This window comes from Vespa velutina, chromosome 10 (assembly GCF_912470025.1).
Source record: "Vespa velutina chromosome 10, iVesVel2.1, whole genome shotgun sequence".
Classification (NCBI taxonomy): domain Eukaryota; kingdom Metazoa; phylum Arthropoda; class Insecta; order Hymenoptera; family Vespidae; genus Vespa; species Vespa velutina.
Genome location: NC_062197.1, coordinates 2,665,217 through 2,683,669, shown reverse-complemented (window position 1 = coordinate 2,683,669; position 18,453 = coordinate 2,665,217). Strand labels below are relative to the sequence as shown.

The 18,453-nt window shown below is 27.7% G+C and overlaps 3 protein-coding genes across 3 annotated transcripts in view; 2 read left to right on the top strand and 1 right to left on the bottom strand.

The window, feature by feature from the left end:
• The first annotated feature begins 505 nt into the window (after window positions 1-505).
• On the top strand, window positions 506-11,797 carry LOC124952513 (proton-coupled amino acid transporter-like protein pathetic). The gene is made up of 8 exons (XM_047502514.1): window positions 506-2,150; window positions 6,088-6,162; window positions 6,656-6,748; window positions 7,312-7,669; window positions 8,271-8,549; window positions 8,767-8,945; window positions 9,344-9,513; window positions 11,131-11,797. Exons 2-8 carry the CDS (start codon window positions 6,098-6,100, stop codon window positions 11,376-11,378), a joined length of 1,392 nt encoding a protein of 463 aa, XP_047358470.1. The 5' UTR covers window positions 506-2,150; window positions 6,088-6,097; the 3' UTR covers window positions 11,379-11,797.
• Window positions 11,798-13,574: 1,777 nt separating this feature from the next.
• LOC124952514 (sensory neuron membrane protein 2-like) lies at window positions 13,575-16,247 on the bottom strand. Its single transcript, XM_047502515.1, has 7 exons — window positions 15,799-16,247; window positions 15,542-15,696; window positions 15,065-15,227; window positions 14,714-14,962; window positions 14,412-14,623; window positions 14,094-14,265; window positions 13,575-13,823 (listed from the first exon to the last, which is right to left on the bottom strand). The coding sequence occupies exons 1-7, from the start codon at window positions 15,925-15,927 to the stop codon at window positions 13,575-13,577; spliced, it is 1,329 nt and encodes a 442-aa protein (XP_047358471.1). The 5' UTR covers window positions 15,928-16,247.
• Window positions 16,248-16,804: 557 nt separating this feature from the next.
• LOC124952240 (zinc finger protein 768) overlaps window positions 16,805-18,453 on the top strand; it is an 11,074-nt gene continuing 9,425 nt past the window's right edge. The window contains exons 1-2 of the mRNA XM_047501788.1: window positions 16,805-17,214; window positions 17,714-17,872. Coding sequence (XP_047357744.1) covers window positions 17,074-17,214; window positions 17,714-17,872 — 300 coding nt within the window. The 5' untranslated portion in view covers window positions 16,805-17,073. The remainder of the gene's footprint in view (window positions 17,215-17,713; window positions 17,873-18,453) is intronic.

The window sequence follows — 18,453 nt, the reverse complement described above, 5'->3', positions numbered from 1 at the left end:
AAAAAAGTGAAAGAAAGGATAAATAAAAGATAGAGAGATAGAGATAGAGAGAGAGAAAAGATCATAAATAATAATAATAATAATAATAATAATAATAATAATAATAATAATAATAATAATAATAATAATAATAATAATAAAATAAATAAAGAATAAAGTTTCAGTGATCTCGTGGATTACCAACGAGTTGATGACGATTGAAAACAAGGTGTTGAAAAAAAAAAAAAAAAAGAGAGGGAGGGTAGAGGTGAGAGGATAAATAAAAGAAGAAGAGAGAAAGTGACAAAAAAAAAAAAAAAAAGAGATAGGAAAGAAGCTAGCGAGAGTTGTATAAACACATTGGGGGAGATAATTAATTAATTAAGGGGGGAAAAAAAGAAAAGAAAAGAAAAGAAAAGAAGGAAAAAAAGAAGAAATCACAAGACAATGAAAAAAAACAGGAAACGATAGAAATAAAAGAAATGGTGCGAGTGAATGAGAGAGAGACAGAGAGAGAGTAAGAGAGAGAGAGAGAGAGAGAGAGAGACGGGAGTTTGAGGAAAACGTATGAGATAAATCGTTTTTACTTACCGATCAACAACCAATAGAAAAAGGACAAGAGAGGAGGAGGGTCGTAATCGGTGTGGATACTCGTGGTTCTTGATCACTACCTCCCTCCCTCCCTCCCCCCCCCACCGCTCGCCTGTCCCCGTCGCCCCCTTATCCCCCCACTTCTTGTTTGCTTGCACCGTTCCGTCAAGGAAGAAGGTTTGCTTGGTAGCGAGCGCTTGGGTGCTCCGCGCCGCATTTGTCTGTCGGGGCCGGTAGTCATTCATGTGCGTTGCCATACACCTCACTATCTCTCAGTATATATAAACCTGCCTAACGTCGAAGAGGTTGTCCAGTCGCGTTGCGTTTCTCTTAACGGAATCAAAACTCGTACAGATTGAATAGTACGCCCGTTTGTTCGTTCGTCCGTCCGTTCGTCCGTCCGTCCCGTCCGTCCGACCGTCCGACCGTCCGACCGTCCGTCCGTCCGTCCGTCCGTCCGTCTGTCTGTCCGTTTGTCTGACTGAATCGTCTGTCTATCTATCATATCCGTTTAAATCATTTCGATCGTTTTTACCTTCAATCACGATATGACGTAATAATTATCACGGTATTATTATTTTCATTCTCTCTCTCTCTCTCTTTCTCTCTGTCTCTCTGTCCCTTTTTTGTGTTGAAAAATTGTTTTCTCTCTCCTTCAATCCATTTCTTTCGTTACGTTTCGTTTCGTTTCGTTTCGTTTCGTTTCTTTTTTTTTCTTTTTTTCCTTCAATTTCCTTCCTTATCTTTTCTTTTTCTATTTCTTTTTTTCGTTACGCCCTGAAAGAAATACGAAAAGTAACCGAGTCATTCTATAAATTTCGTTACTCTGTCTCTTTCTCTCTCTCTCCCTCTCTTTTTTTTTCTTCTTTTTTTCTTTTTTTTTTTTTTTTTTTTTTACGAGTACTCGTTCGTGTCGAAGATAATATAAAAGTTTTGAAAAAGATATATCGAGTCACATGAATCCCAACTTGTTACACCTGTTGCACCGAAACGAAGATTAGCGATTTTGTGGTATTACGCATATATATTACTACTACTACTACTACTACTACTACTACTACTGCTGTTGTTACTACTACTACTACTACTACTACTACTACTACTACTACTATTACTATTAGTATTACTGCACCACTATTATTACTACTACCAACACACTACTCTAATACGACAAAGAACGGTGACTCTGTTACGTCGTAACTGCATCAACGGTGCTTTCTCTTGTGCGTCATCGTGAACGAGCGAGAACGTTGCCCCGTTCACAACCCCCATTTACGAGAGATCGATATACCAAGGAGAGAAGAGAAGAAAAGGAAAGAAAAAAAAGAAGAAGAAAAAAAGAAAAAGAAGAAAAAAAGAAAACCAGAAAGGGAAATGCGGAGGAAAAAGATTATTCGATGAATTAAATAACCATTGACATTTTGATTATTAATATAAACAAAATAAAACGAATAATCTTCAATTAATTATCCCGTCGATTCCATCGATAGAATTTAAAACGATTAATACTTTAGATATATCGTCTTGAAGAAAATTATTTTGCATTTTTTCATATAATTGGCAGCATTCGTGATACAACAGTAAGTATATTACTATATATATATATATATATATATATATATATATATATATATATATATATATATATGTTTTTTTTTTGTTAAGACAGCATTGACTAGATACATGTGTATGTATATATGTATTTGTTCATACTCGTGGTAACTTGTAAATTCTATTAGTGTTCTAACTATTGTTAATAGCATCTGTTATCTCTTTGTAAGATCTCAACTCTCTAACGTTCATTCTAATGAGATATTTCCATTAGTATCTTAAATCATTTTAAATTTACGTTATTTTTACAAAATTCATTTCGATTTAATTCATTAATTAATTAATTCATTCATACATTTATTCATTCTTACATTCTTACATTCTTACTCTCCATTCTCGCAACAATTGATCAAATATGACAATGATAATATTTGAAATTTTTTCTTTCCTTTTTTTTTTTTTATTTTCTCTCTCTCTCTCTCTCTCTCTCTCTTTTTTCTTCTCTCTTTTCTTCGTTATTAATGAAATCGACATTTTAATGAAATATGTGTATCATAAAAATGATTACGAATGCTTATAAATAAACGGCGAATTAATTATATTTCGCTTATTCTTCTTTTATAAATTTTCTAAAATATTTGTTCGACAGAATTATACCTTCTTTTTTGTTTTTCTTTTTCTTCTTCTTTTTATTTATTTATTTATTTATTTATTTATTTCGTCTTCGTAATTATTCCGATTATTCGTTTAACATTTTAACATCCTTCATTTCTTTTCTTCCACTTCTTTTTCTTTTTCTTTTTTTTTCTTTGTTATTTTCATCCTCGTTTGTTCATTTTTTATAATTTTCTTTTCTATCCGACAATGAATCATTTCAACAAACTAATTTACCAATATATTCATTTTGTAATTTATAATTCGGAAAGATATTTCTAATCGACAATATGCAACTTGCCCTCCTCGATAGTCACTCTTTATTATCATTAATTCAATAATCGTTACCAAGCTGAGGTATCGTTTCGTGATAAGCGACATCACGATATCATTTTCATTTGTTCACTTATATCTTTTAAAAAATGAATATGCATATCTACATAGATTCATTTTTTTTTTGTTTGTTGTATATATATATATATATATATATATATATATATGCATATATGTAAAATATATATATATATTCATATATTGTACATATGTAAATAAGTACATATGACGTCTGTTGAAAAATCTTCGTTACGTAAGAATCACTCAAAAGTTCAAGGTCTTTACATTAAAGACTATACATGTAAGAGAGACTGACATTTTCTTATGAAATATCGATCTGACAAATTTTCGATCAATCGATTTCTCTCTCCCTCTTTCTCTCTTTCATATACACACGCACACGCTATTTAAAAAAATACTTTCTATGTAATAGATCATTGAACAACGAACGTTAATTGCAATTGTTAAGAAAACTTCTTATCATTTTTATGAGTTAGAAACAAATTACATACACATATATATACATATACATATATATACATATATATATATATATATATATATATATATATGTATGTATATATATATTAGTTGAAAATTTTTATTTAATTATTATCTATCGTATACATATATATATATATATATATATATAAATATTTATTAATTTATATATAGATATATATACATATTTATTTATTTATTTAAATATATTTTATTAAAACTCATTTAAATGAGGAGAAAATATTTTTATTAGTTAATATTTGTGTGAATAAACATAGAAAACAGACAGACACGTGTAATGTTATGATCAATTAATTGTAATTTATTAATTGCTATTTCATTCGATCGAATATAAATTTTTAAGAAATAAAAAAAAAATGTGGTAATATTTTATATATTTATTATTCCAAATGGAAGAGACACGAACTATTGAAAAAATGAAAATGGGAGGTGGCGAGGGTGGGGAAAAGATTTACGATCATTCTTCGAACGTGTTTGTTATCTCGTGTTAAACCACGTAGACATTCGTAAGTACTTCCTTCGTTCGTTCTTACAAGGGGATATCAATCGTATATGATAAGTTTAAATGATAATCGTTTTTTTCTCTCCTTTTCTTCTTTTTTTTCTTTTTTTTTTTTTTTTTCTTATTAATTACGTTAGATTAACAATGTACATATGTATATTGTCAGATATATAGTTGATAAAAGAACGAAATGGTACTTTAAATATAAATTTCCTATACATTAATGCATTTAACGGTCTTAAATAAACGTTCTAATAATTTGAAAAAAAAAGAATATATATATATATATAATTATTAAATATATATATATATATATATATATGTATAATCACTAACGATGTTCTAACGATGGATTTGTACATACGTACAAATAATAATCATTTTATTTAATTTCGTAATTTGAATTCCACAAGTAAAATGTTTTCCCTTAATTGGAAAATTTGGATTTTAATTTAAATAGCTGCCCAATTACACGATTAATTTTCTGTATAAAAAAAAAAAAAAAAAAAAAAAGAAAAAAAAATACAGATAATAATAATAATAATAATAATAATAATAATAATAATAATAATAATAATAATAATGATAATAAGAATTCAGAAATATATCTTGTGTGTGTGTATGTGTGTAGAGAGAATTGGGGGTGGGTTGGTTGTGTGGATTGCATATGTTTCATAATAAATGTTTAATCAGTCTTCATTGCTTTTCGTTGTCATTTTTGGGAAATATCAATCGATTATCTTGAAGGAGCACACGATTATATACTTTATCATAATTTTTAAGATAATAAACACGAATTTCAATGATATATTGATTATATCAGTAAGTTTATTTTACGTCATTTATATATATACACACATACATTTATATGGGTCTGTATATATATATAGATCGATGCTTACTTTTTTTTATGTCCTATCGCATTTAATGTCACATTGACGTGACTTGTGTGCAATTATTAGCATCGTAAGAGGCATGGTTCATGATTTATTATACGATTGGGTGCGAAAAAAAAGGGCGAGGCAAAAGAATCAAAAAAAAAAAAAAAGAGAGAAAAAAACGTAATAAGAAGAAAAATCTTGTCGTAATATAATTCATTCAAATTGTTTTCATCTCTGTATTTACTTTGTCTTGGATCGATCGATCGATCAATCGATCGATCATCAAATCGATGTCTCACATTCCCGTAACGTTTATCTGAAATACTTGAGATGATATCGCGATATCGATATAACGATAACATTTTGATTGAAAAAATTTTTTTTACGTAGATGAAACGCGAACGTCAACCTAATTCGTAGAACAAATCGAATCGAACAATTTCAAAAAGCTTTTGTTGTTAAGTTGTTATTAAGTGCAATGATCTTTTTCTTTTTTTCTTTTTTTTCTCTTTCTTTTTTCTTTCTTTTTTTTTTTACGACGAAACATTCGTATCAATCGAATTTCTTTTTCTTTTTCTTTTTCTTTTGCTTTTTTTTTTCTCTACTTTTTTCTTTTTCCTTTCTTCTTCTCTTTTTCTCTAATTTATCTTGTAATCTTCATATTATGCATTTGATATACAGTAATATTAATAATTTCATATAGCCAATTTAATAATTTAATCTTCATTTAAAAACAGATATTATGTGTTTTTCACAAATTTTATTAAAAAAAAAAAAAAAAAAAAAAATATATATATATATATAATATATAAAAAAATATTTAATAAAAAAAAAATTGATTAAATTCGTCCAACATATATATAATATATGTTATAACATATATATAATATATATGTTGGACGTATTTAATCAATTTTCTTTTTTTTTTTTTTTTTTTTTTTTTTTTTTATTAAATTTTGTATAAACAATTGTGAAATTTTTCTATTATTTTTTTTTTTTTTTTTCTTCAAAATATAATAATACCATAGGTTCAAATAAATAAATGAATAAATAATTTTTTTCTCTATTTTTTAGAACAATCATCATGGGTAAAATGGAAAAGGAAATAGAATTATCAAGTAATGACTCGATGAAGAATTTTAGCAGCAGGTAATAAAACGACATATTTTATCTCGATTTCGATTTTGTTCTTATTCAGGAGAAAAAAAAAAAAAAGAAGAAATCAAGAGAAAAAAAAAGAAAACAAAAAAAAACGCAAAAAAAATGTTATTTCATCAGCAACGTAAAAAAACGTAATTAATGAGATAGCAATTTTATTGTTGATATTATATCTCCGGTCAAGTGGTTGTTAATAAAGTACGATGCTCGATTAGATAAACATTATCGATCGTTCGAGACATTTAAATCGATCGTAGGATCGTAGAAAATGCGTAAAATGATTTTTTTGGTTTTTTTGTTTTTTTTTTTTTTTTTTCCTTTATTTCTTTTGTTTTCTTTTTTCTTCTCTCCTTTTATCGTAAGACGAACTATACGTTTGATTAACGATTAATTTTGATAATATAACGGAGATTAATTTCGTATACTCTCATTTATTCCTTTTTTAATTCTCCTTCTTCTTTTTCATTTCTTTCATTTCCTTTAGCACGAAGATCTCAACGATTTCGATCGGTGATTACAACGAAAAGGATGAATTTTACGATCCCTTCGAAAACAGAGACAAGAAACACACCAATTCGTAAGTTAAATTGATTTATATCTGTGAAAAGATAAGGAAAAAAATATATTTTTATTTTTATCATTATTTTTTTTTTTCTCTCCTTTCTATTTTCTTCATCACAAATGGCTTACGTCTACTGTAAGATTTTTTTGACACGTGATAGAAATTATGTCTTAAAATATATCGATCAATTAAATATGAAATTCTTCTTAATCTATATTTCTTCCAAATTAAATCTTAATTAAAACGCGTGTCCAGATGATAAAAATATAATTAATCATTTTGTAACTGATCTTCTTCTAATATCTTAAATTTATTAAATTCAAATAATATTTTGGAATTATAATCGATTGGAAATTTTTAGCGACGGAGGAAGAAGTTCTTCTTTTTTTTTTTTTTTTTTTTTTTTTAATTTAATCATAAGTAATAGCAATGAAAAATTTATCTAAAAAAGAAATTAATCTTGAAGAAGTAGAAGAAGAGGAAGAAAGTGAAAAAAAAAGGAAAGAAAAAACTGAATAAATAAACAAACAAATAAATAAATAGAAATGATTTCAAAAGATTGGTCGTTTGATTTGCAGTGACTTAGGTTCGTTGGCTCATCTTTTGAAATCCTCGCTTGGTACCGGAATCTTGGCGATGCCTAATGCAATTAGAAACGGTGGTTTGTTAATCGGTGGATTAGGAACCATAATAATCGGTATAATATGTGCGCATTGCGTACACATACTTGTACGTTCGTCTCATATACTTTGTAAACGTACAAAAACGCCAAAGATGACATACGCCGAGACGGCCTACGCTGCCTTTCTCTGTGGACCTAAAATTTTACGACCTTGGGCCAATGCAAGCAAAATATTCGTAAACACAGCACTTTGCGCGACCTACATTGGTGGTTCATGCGTATACATCGTATTCATAGCAACAACGATTCATCAGGTTAGTTAATTAATTAATCAATTAATTAATTAGTTGATCCAATTGATTCATCACTAAAATTCATCTAATCGTTCATTAATAATGCATTTTGTCGTATAATATTTTTTCTTGTTCTTTTTTCTTTTTCTTTCTTTCTTTTTCCTATCATTTGTTTTATCGTTAAACTCAAATATCTTTCGATCGTCAGGAAATTAATTCGTATTTCTATGGGAATTAAATTTTCCTCTTTTTTTTCTAGTTATTTTTTTTTTTTTTTTTTATCATTTATTTTTTGTTCTCTTTCACGTCGTTCTATCTTTAGAACTAAAAGAGAACTTTAATTATCTCAAATATATATATATAATCATCAGATAATTCCTTTCAGTTCTATCAATTGTATTATTAATTTCAATAATTAATTACTATGATTAATTAAATATTTATTCCATCGTAATTAGATCGTACTATTGGATAATAATAATAATAATAATAATAATAATAATAATAATAATAAATTTCTTGTGATTTCCATTTTCATACGTCGATATCATTCATGATTTTCTATTTAGTAATATAAATAGATATAAGAAAATAATTCTATGGCGATAAATATTATTTATAGGTCGCCGAACATTATAATGGACAGAATACGATAAACAAAGGTCAATTGATGCTTGCATTGATACCGGCAGTTATTTTATTGGGACAAATACGAAATCTCAAATACATGGTACCATTTTCTATGGTCGCTAACATCAGCATGATGGTTGGTTTCTCGGTTACGTTATATTATATTTTCAAGGACATTCAACCTATCGATAAAGTTGAGATGTTTTCGAGTACGGAACAATTACCAATTTTCTTTGCCACTGTTGTATTTGCCATCGAAGGAATAGGCGTGGTAAGTTTTTAATATTACGAAAAGGATCTTTTGTTTTTGCGTAAAAATTTCATTATTAGAAATAAAATAAAAGAAAGAAGGAAAAAAAAAGATTAGAGGAAAGAAAAGAAAGAGTAATAATTTTTTTTTCTTTTTGTTTTTGTTTCTTTTTCTCTCCTTTTTCTTTTTTCCTTTTTTTCTTTAATTTTTTTTTTTTTTTTTCTTTCATCGAATTTAGGTAATGCCAGTGGAGAACAGTATGAAAACGCCACAACATTTCCTCGGTTGTCCTGGTGTACTCAACATAACTATGACAATCGTTGTAGGTCTTTACGCGATGATAGGTATATTCGGTTATTTAGCATATGGGGATAAAACGGAGGCGACTGTAACCTTGAATATTCCAGTTGAGGATATGTAAGTTACTTCGAAATATTAATAATAATAAAAATGATTAATGTCAATTAATATACAATGCAAATGAATACTATCCTATCTATTTCGTTAATTATACATAAACTTTCTTATCAAAGTTCCGATATTGTCTGAATATATATACATACATACATACCATATCATAACCATGAACCTTGTAATCCTATTTTAAATTTTAACTTTATGTTTATCGATTATAACATTATGAAAATGAATAATAAAAATATCTAAATATATATATATATATATATAGTTTTTGACGTCGGACATCCATGTTTATGTATGATTATTATCGTATTAAAAAAAAAAAAAAAAAAAAGAAAAAAATAATAATAATAATAATAATAACAATAATATTTTTAATTCTCTTTTCATATTAGTTTGGGACAAGTAGTGAAACTTTTGATCGGATTGGCAGTATTATTCACTTACGGATTACAATTATACGTACCGTTGGATATAATGTGGAACGCAATTAGAACGAAATTCAGTCACAAGTACGAAGCACTTGGTGAAACAACTTTGAGGGGTTTGGTCGTCTTATTGACAGGTAAGTCTGGTCTACCTCTCTCTCTCTCTTTTTCTCTTCATCTGTCTATTTTTTTTTCTCTCTCTCTCTCTCTTTCTATTTCTCGTCCATTTTACCTTATCAAATAAGTCGCACGTTATTTGCCGGGGACTTGTTCGCGTGACAAGTGAAACGAATGCCAGACGGCGCGTCTTACTTTCCTAACGTAAGAAAATGTAGAGAGTAGGACAGGCAAAATACTTGTTTGACCAGCGCACTCACCGATCGGTCGAGTATGACTCAGTATCGATTATGAGAATTGTTCTAATGATGACATTCTAACTATTTATTACGATTTTATTTCCTCTCTATCTCTCTCTCTCTCTCTCTCTCTCTCTCTCTCTCTCTCTCTCTCTCTCTCTCTCTCTATCTCTTTTACATACGAACTACGATTATAATCAATCAACTATATACATTCTGTTGATAATTAAAATTCTCCGACAAACAACATGCTCAATCGCTTTTTACGTAAGTTAGTTCCGTATATCTGTCTCACTTTATTAATGCAAACAGTTCAAACGAGCCAGAAAATAGTGTTATTCATCGTATGGCACACAGTGGAAAAACGATCGCAAATGTAAAAAAAGTGAGAGAGAGAGAGAGAGAGAGAGAGAGAGAGAGAGAGAGAGAGAGACGGACAGACATCGAACCACCTGGCCTGAATTGTTCGGAACGATGTCACGTACTCGTTCATTCTCAGTTATAATAAAAAAAAAAAAAAAAAGGACGGAAATTAACTAGTAGCCTTGGTTTATTCCGCTTCGATGCGGTCCAAATCGGTTTGCTAATCGTGCAATCTAGTTACATGCCGTATTTAGAATTCAATTTTTTTTTCTTTTTTTTTTTTTTTTTTTACATTTCGTCAATTTATTTCCTTCATTCTTAACGATAATAAACGGACCAATTACCATAGCTCATTTAAGGACATTTAAATACGTGTATACTGAAGAAATAAATTTTGCGAAGATTTACTAAGTACAACGGAACGAAAAAGAAAAAAAAAAAGAATATGTTACGTAGTTAACGAAACTTCAGCGAAACTTTTGTCTTTGTACTGTGCATGTGACCATTTTATTCGTTTTTTTCAATGCCTCTTCTTTTTTTTTTTTTTTTTTTTTTTTTTTTTTTGTTATAATAATACAAGTACGAGTACGTCAGAATATGTTTTTTAACTGCAATATGATAATTTTTTTTCGCGATCTTTCATTTCATTCTATCATTATTATGTATTGTACAATGGAAATAGTTAGAAAAAATATGAATAAGGAAATTCTCAAATATTATTAAAGAATATCGTTAATGCCAACGATCTTTTTAATGAAGCATAATAAACAATAAGTATTTTTATCATTTATAATTTATGTTTCTATTTATGCTTGTCATTTATATTTCAAACAATGACGCACATTTTCTTTCATGTTCTTTTCATTTTTCATTTTCTTATTTTTCTTTTTTTACTTTTTCTATACTATAACGAAATTATAAAATTACAATTACTTATAATTTTTCTATTCTTATAATTTTTCTTTTCTTTTTTTTCTCTTTCTCTCTCTCTCTCTCTCTCTCTCTCTCTGTCTCTCCCTCTCCTTCGCTCTTCAGTCGGTGTAGCGGTGAGCGTGCAAGAATTGGAGCCGTTCATTTCTCTGGTAGGTGCAATATTTTTTTCCATTCTTGGCATCAGCATACCAGTTATGGTTGAAACAATTTCATGCTGGGACGGACATTTGGGTACCTTCAAGTGGAGACTCATTAAAAATATTATGTTACTTATATTTTCATTGATGGCATTGATATTTGGATCTTGGATATCGATAAAGGATATCATCAAAGCATATAAAAAGCATTAACTCACGATGATAAAGCGATAATTTGCTTTTATTCTTTTTCTTGTTTTTCTTTTTTTTTTTTCTATTTATATTACTTGCCATACATCTAAAAACAATATGAGGATAAATTTCTATGAGGATAATACAAAAAAAAGATAAGAAAATAAAAGCATTTCCAGTTTGGTGGTGATGATAAAGGGAAAGATAAAGAATAAAATGCAATAATAATATTCATTTATGAGCTCATTGTTTGTAATTTTTCGTGCGTCAGGCAATAAACAATTCGTTAGTTATTTTTATCCGTTAGGGAAATAATTCTTAAATGAAACGGATCTTAAGAATTTGTTATAATAATGTTTTCTTTTCGTTTCTATTTTGTGTAGATGTGTACATTTTATATACATATTTCGCAGGTGCATATATATATATATATATATATATATATATATATATATATGTTTATTTAACGTTTATTAATATTATAGATATGCAGATTGAACTTTAAAATTAATTGATGATACCTTTGAAATCGTATATCTAATTAAAAATTATTTCTTTATTTGTTTTCTTTTTCTTTTTTTTTTTCTTCTTTTTTTTTTTATGATGGATTTCTTCTTTAATATCGTACCATTTTTGATTACATTCGATCTGCCTATCATGTTGATTTAAAAATCAATAATTCTTTTTTTCGTGTAAATTTTAATTTTAAGAAATGTACATATGTATGCATAAAAGCGTTGCCAAGCAATATTTAATTTTAATTAACGATTAATGATCGCAATTGAAAAAATATTTCATTATCTATTCGTAATTAACTATTCAATTTTGATCGATTGAATTCTTATTTAATAATAATTTGTCATTTTTTTTTGACAATTTACGACGTGTAAACGGAATAAATCGCCAGATCTGCGAATTTTTATCATTCACGAAATATATCGCAAAATGATATTTTAATTCGTTCGAAATAAGAATTTCCATTGTTAATTAATTAATTTTAATGCTGAACAAATAATCAATTTAATCGTATCGTACGATTAAGATTGTCATAAATTAAAATGATAACTTAAATACGATATTTCAATTGCTTTCGTCAATTGAATGAAATATCGCCTTAATAACGTATACTATAAAGAATTTTAAGTGTAAATAGTTTATTATATAACGCCATTCGCACATTTATGTAAGAATTGTTATTCATAAATGACGAAGTTTTCGTTTATAAACATTTTTTTTTTCTTTTTTTTTTTTTTTATAAACGAACAAACAGATGGGATATTTTAATTAAAAAACAAAAAGAAAAAGAAAAAAGAAGAAAAAAGAAAAGAGGAAAAACAAAGGGACAACAATGATAAAACATAAATCGAAAGTTCACAAATATATCAATAATTATATATCTCTTTCGTTCTATGTATTAATTATCAAATAATAGTTGAATATTTATTTAGGACGTACGTTTGTTCTATAATTTAAATATTGTTCGTGTATATCCGAGTGTACCAAAGTTGGATTAATTTTTTTCATCGGATCGATCGATCGTACCTTCCTTCTTGGTATTGGCAATTTGTAACATAATAGTAACAAAAGAAGTAGAAATCCACCGATGACTATTGGTAGCCATTGCAAGATCAATATAATATTTTTGATCTTGTAAATCATGAACATCAAATTGAGATTTTTCTTATCCTCGGTTATACCCTAAAACATATTATTTATAATTTATTGTAGAACGAAAATATTTTATTCTTATATCTTTCTTTTCTGTTTGTCTTATTTTTCTTTTTTCTTTTTCTTTTTTCTTTTATTCAAGTATCTTTAATCGCTCGGATTTATCGTTAGATCTGTAACGATTTAAGTCGTAATTATATTTTAATTGATTGTAATTTTTTCTATGATTATAACCCTTTATGAGTTCCTGGAATTAATTATTTGTGTGAAAGAGTATTATTATATGTATTATTATATGTATGTATATATATATATAAATATATATATATCAAATTTTATGTAATATAAATTATGTGTAATATATAATTACATACACAGATACATAAATATATATATATATATATATATATATATATATAAATATTTAGTATTATAATTTTATAAATGATCGATAGAGGGTAGGTATTCTTCCTCCTAATAGATCAAAGAAATAAAACAATGTTGAATTATTATCATCATGATCGTTGTTGTTATTATTATAAATAATTATCAAACCTCGCTTATCCAAATAATCGGAAAGTAACCCTCGGTGACGTTGGCAAGCAATTCGATCGGATACGGTGATATCTTCATATTTATTTGCATTTTTTTATGACCACGAAGAGGTTTACCAGTAAGCGTGTCGATCAATACAGAACTCGAATGAAATTCCTCATTTGGATTCAAATCAGGCACGTAATCTAATATTTTGGGATCGGCGTGAAGAAAATGAGGCTCTGACAGTAACGTAGGTAGTTTCTGTAAAAAAAAAAAAAAAAAAAAAAAAAAAGAAAATACGATTAAACTATTAGAAAAAAAAAAGAAAGAAACAACAAAAAAAAAAGAAAAAGAAAAAGAAAAATTGTAGAACAATTCATTCTTACATTGATTCGTTTTGGAAAAATTAAAAGTAACAATAAAATAAAAAAAAATAAAAATATATATATTTACATATATATGTACATATACAATACAATAATTCACTTCAATATTACTTTGTTATTATATTTTAAATATTATAAAATTTACCATGCACTTGTTAACGTCCATGAGACCCATAGGTAGACATGCTTTTTCGTGCTTGACAGTCGGACAATAACAATCGGTCTCATTATTACTCCAATTTTCGCTTGTGTGTACGTATTGCCATGCCTCGAATTGATTGACCTTTTCAACTCCCTTGAATTCCATAAATGTAGCTCTGGAAACGAGATAACGAAAGAATCAATGTTACGTTAAAACAATGTTATTTTTTCTTTCTTCATTTTTCTTTCTTTCTTTCATCTTTTTTTTTTTTTTTTTTTTTTTTTTTTTTTTTTTTTTTTTTTTTTTGCGATATTTTCTTACCGACAAATTTCGATACCGTAAAGATAAATACGCTGTGGTGGTTCCTTATAATAAGGAAAAATTATACCATCTAATCCTTTAATAATATTACATTCTTCGGTTGTCCAATATTTATTCTTTCGTTTATTATATACCGACATTATATTGCCTAATTTTGTTTCATTTTCTACACCTCTGTTAATACTGATTGGACCAACCCAGGTTCCATTCATCTATATATATATATATATTATAAATGTTACAAAATATAAATCTGCATATATTTATAATTGTAATAAAATAAAAATGATATAAATGTATACCGTGCCAAAGAGGCTGTACATGTAATTATTTTCAATTTCAGTGTTCCATAAAATCGGTGGTTTTCTTCCCTTTAACGTCATGCAGATTAATTTCATTTTTTTATGTTTTTTAATATCGCATATAAAAGGTACACCATTGAACATTATATCTTTAACTTTTGCTTTGACAAAAAGAGCATTCTCTTGGGGGAATAACATCCTTATATAATCGCCATATTGTTGGAGCAAGTTAGGCGAAAAACCCGCGAGCTTTTAATGAGAATATAAATAAATTAATAATATGTCGGTTATCTTTTTAATTCACTTTTTCGTTTTCTTTTTATATTTAAAATTATTTACGATAAAGTTTACCGTGTTTATCGCACCAAGATAGGCCATATTTAAAAGGACAACTTCATCGTCCTCCAAAAGTTCACCAGTTTTCTCTTCGTTGAAATAATATGTCTTTTTGATATTGTAAATTATTTCATCTCGTATATCGTTTACGCTCAGTATATCTTTTTCAAAGATTACGCTGTAAGAAAAAAAATAAAAAAAAAAATAAAATAAAATAAAAGAAAAGAAAAGAAAAAAAAAATAAAGAACCAAGTTATATCCACGTATATTAATATATATATATATATATATATATATATATATATATATATATATATATATGATAAATTATTAGTATAGTAAATTAAATAAAATTATTTACAAGTTAAATAAATTACAGTATATGTTTACGTAATTATATACCTTAATTATATACTCGTAATTTATTCAACCTTAATAAATAATTTTATTAAAAATAATAATAACAATTAATTAATTATATGTATAACTTACTCGTAAACGTAAGGACCACGTTCCGTAAGCTTCGGTAATTCTCCATTTAAAACATCATCCGGATTTTCAACATGGAACAAGTAGATATTTAAGGTAAAATTCAGAGGCATCGACCAAATATTATAAATTATCGTATTGTCTATTAATTTTTTTTCCTATGATTAAAAAAAAAAAAAAAAAAAAAAAAAAGAAATAAGATCAATGATATTTTCATTAGTATTTATTATTTCATTAGGATCATAAACATTGTCCCATACCGAACGTATTCTTTTTAATAGATACGTCAACAACGTTTGATTATTCATCATTACTATACCAATAGTTATCATAATGACGGCACACAAAAATGTAATCACGGTGCAACATCCTTTCAATGATTTACGCATGTTTTTTCGAATATTTTTTTTTGTTTTTTATTTTTTTAAGAACGATTACGTTTCTCTCTCTCTCTCTCTCTCTTTCTTTTTGAAATATCATTGAACGCAAACGATGAAAGGTTGGTATCGTACTGAAGCAACACGCGTTTCGTTACGTCAAAATCTTTCTGTCGATGGGTATCGTTGCACGATCATGTACATATAATTTATTAATTCTTTGGTAGCATGCAACTCGGTAGACATCGTGTTCTATAATCTTTGTTCTATAAATATTTTCTACATTTTATTTATCAATGGTTAATCGCTAAGTAATAAAATACATTCGACATTTTTTCTTGCTCATTCTTTTGCTTTTATTTTTATGATTTTATTTTTATGATTTCATTTTATTTTATTTTTCTTTCTTCTATCCTCTATATTCTTTTCTCCTTTTTCTTTTTTTGTTTTCTCTTCTTTTAAGAAGATTTAACGAATCGTAAAAGTTAAATTTTTGTTCTTTTAAATAATTTCGAAATGTATCACCATTCGATATTATGTAGATTTTTAAAAATATTTTTTATATTAAAATATTAATATATTTTAATATAAAAACGACGATTAATAAATATCTTTACGATTAATAAATTATTTTTAATTAGGATATGTATTTCATCACAATGTTTTTAATTTAAAACGTCAGATAATTTTCTAATATGTATTATTGTGCGTTATTAGGAAGAGAGTAAACCAGCGCCATCTTTCGTATGGATAATGAAATATCGTTGGTTTGATTTGACCCACCGCAAGATTCCTACGTTATTGACCGGTCATCATCGTATTTCCTCCCGACCAATGAAATCGTTCGAACTTCTCGCTTGTTTTCAAGATCATTTTTTTAAGGAGGATTAAAAAGGGGTGAGGGACAAAGATGGCGGCCCCCCTCGGTACTTTCCGTTTTTGAAGTTTAATTTTTTAACGATAACTCGTACACATACGCGTCATGCCAGCAGTCTGATCGAAGTTTTATCAGCTACGATCAGGAAGGACTAGTAATTTTTTTTCACTTCGAAATATCTCATCGATGCGAAGTGAGACGTGCGTGAGAAAGTCGCGTGCGGTGTTTACGGCCATAACCTATTTCGAGCGTTCGTGTTTTTAGTTCCAATTTTCCAAACAATGGCAATGAGCGAGGATTTTAATTTTGCCGAGCTCTGTAGGCTCTGTTCGTTGAAAAGCAATCATCACTTACAAATATTCGACAAAGAGGGCGAACAGCGTCAATTACTTTTTAAAATACGTTCTTGCATTCCCGCCGTGGTAAGTATTTATTAAATTATTAATTTTCAATGGAATTAAATCTTTTAATGTTTTCTTTCTTTTATCCTGTATTCTTTTTTTTTTTTTCTTTCTTTCACATCTTGAAAATATCTCAGTTTATTTTAGAATTAACCTATTTATTCTTTTCAAGCTATACGTAGTACGTGAATTAATAATTAGATAGATTGATATAATTGTAATTATAAAAATAAAAGTATGTATAATTATAGGTTAGGAAAAGTTATACTTTTTAACAGAAAAATATGTTATTCATTCGATATAGAAATGTTGAAATTAAATGTAGAATAAATCAAAGTGCAAAGATATTAAACAAACGTTTATAGAACATTAAGGAAGATTTTTATTGATAATAACGTTAGAATGTTTAGCTTGAAATTGTATATTCTGTGTCAAGCTAACTTATACCATTGCAATAAAGACAAATGAAAAGTTATTACTATTGCATTTACTAACATTATGATTCTTAAATCTGTTAAAGATAACAAAGGAGGATGCACTTCCAAAGAACATCTGTCAGAGATGCGTGTACAAATTGGATATGTTCTATGAATTTCGTGTAAGCTGCATGACCACAGATACAGTATTGAAAAATTATGCAGATAGTTTGAAGAATCTTGCTGCATCTGTAACAAATCAGGTGAGACAAAGTATTGATAAAGATTTCTATGCAATAATATATCTTACCTTTAACATACATTACATATTTAATCATCGATTATAATACAATCATGATTTAATTCACATGCCAAGAGGAAAATATACTCGATGGTATTATAAAAATTATAAAATCCTTGACTTTTTAAAGATCAATCACAAAACTCTAGATGAACGTATAAAAGATCAGATACAATTTATATACTTCAGGTGGAACATCAAAGACTTTTAAAACCTGCCTGTAAACATATTAATTTCCATTGCATTAAAAAGGGAAAGAAGTAAAAAAGAGATACTCGATGATGGTTCTAGAGCTCTCTCTCTCTCTCTCACTAACTCACTCACTCACTCTTTTTCTTTTTCCTTCTCTTTCTCTTTCTTTCTCTCTCACGTGTTCACAGGCGCGTTTGTTTTATTATTGAAACGCATTGGGAAAAGGCTGCCTGTGAGGAACCGAGAGTAGAATAAAAATACGCTCGTTTAAATTCGACGTAAAAAGAAAAGTTCTTCGATTGTGGGACAGGCTACTTCGCACCTATGTAAAACCTATGGAACTCCAGTTGG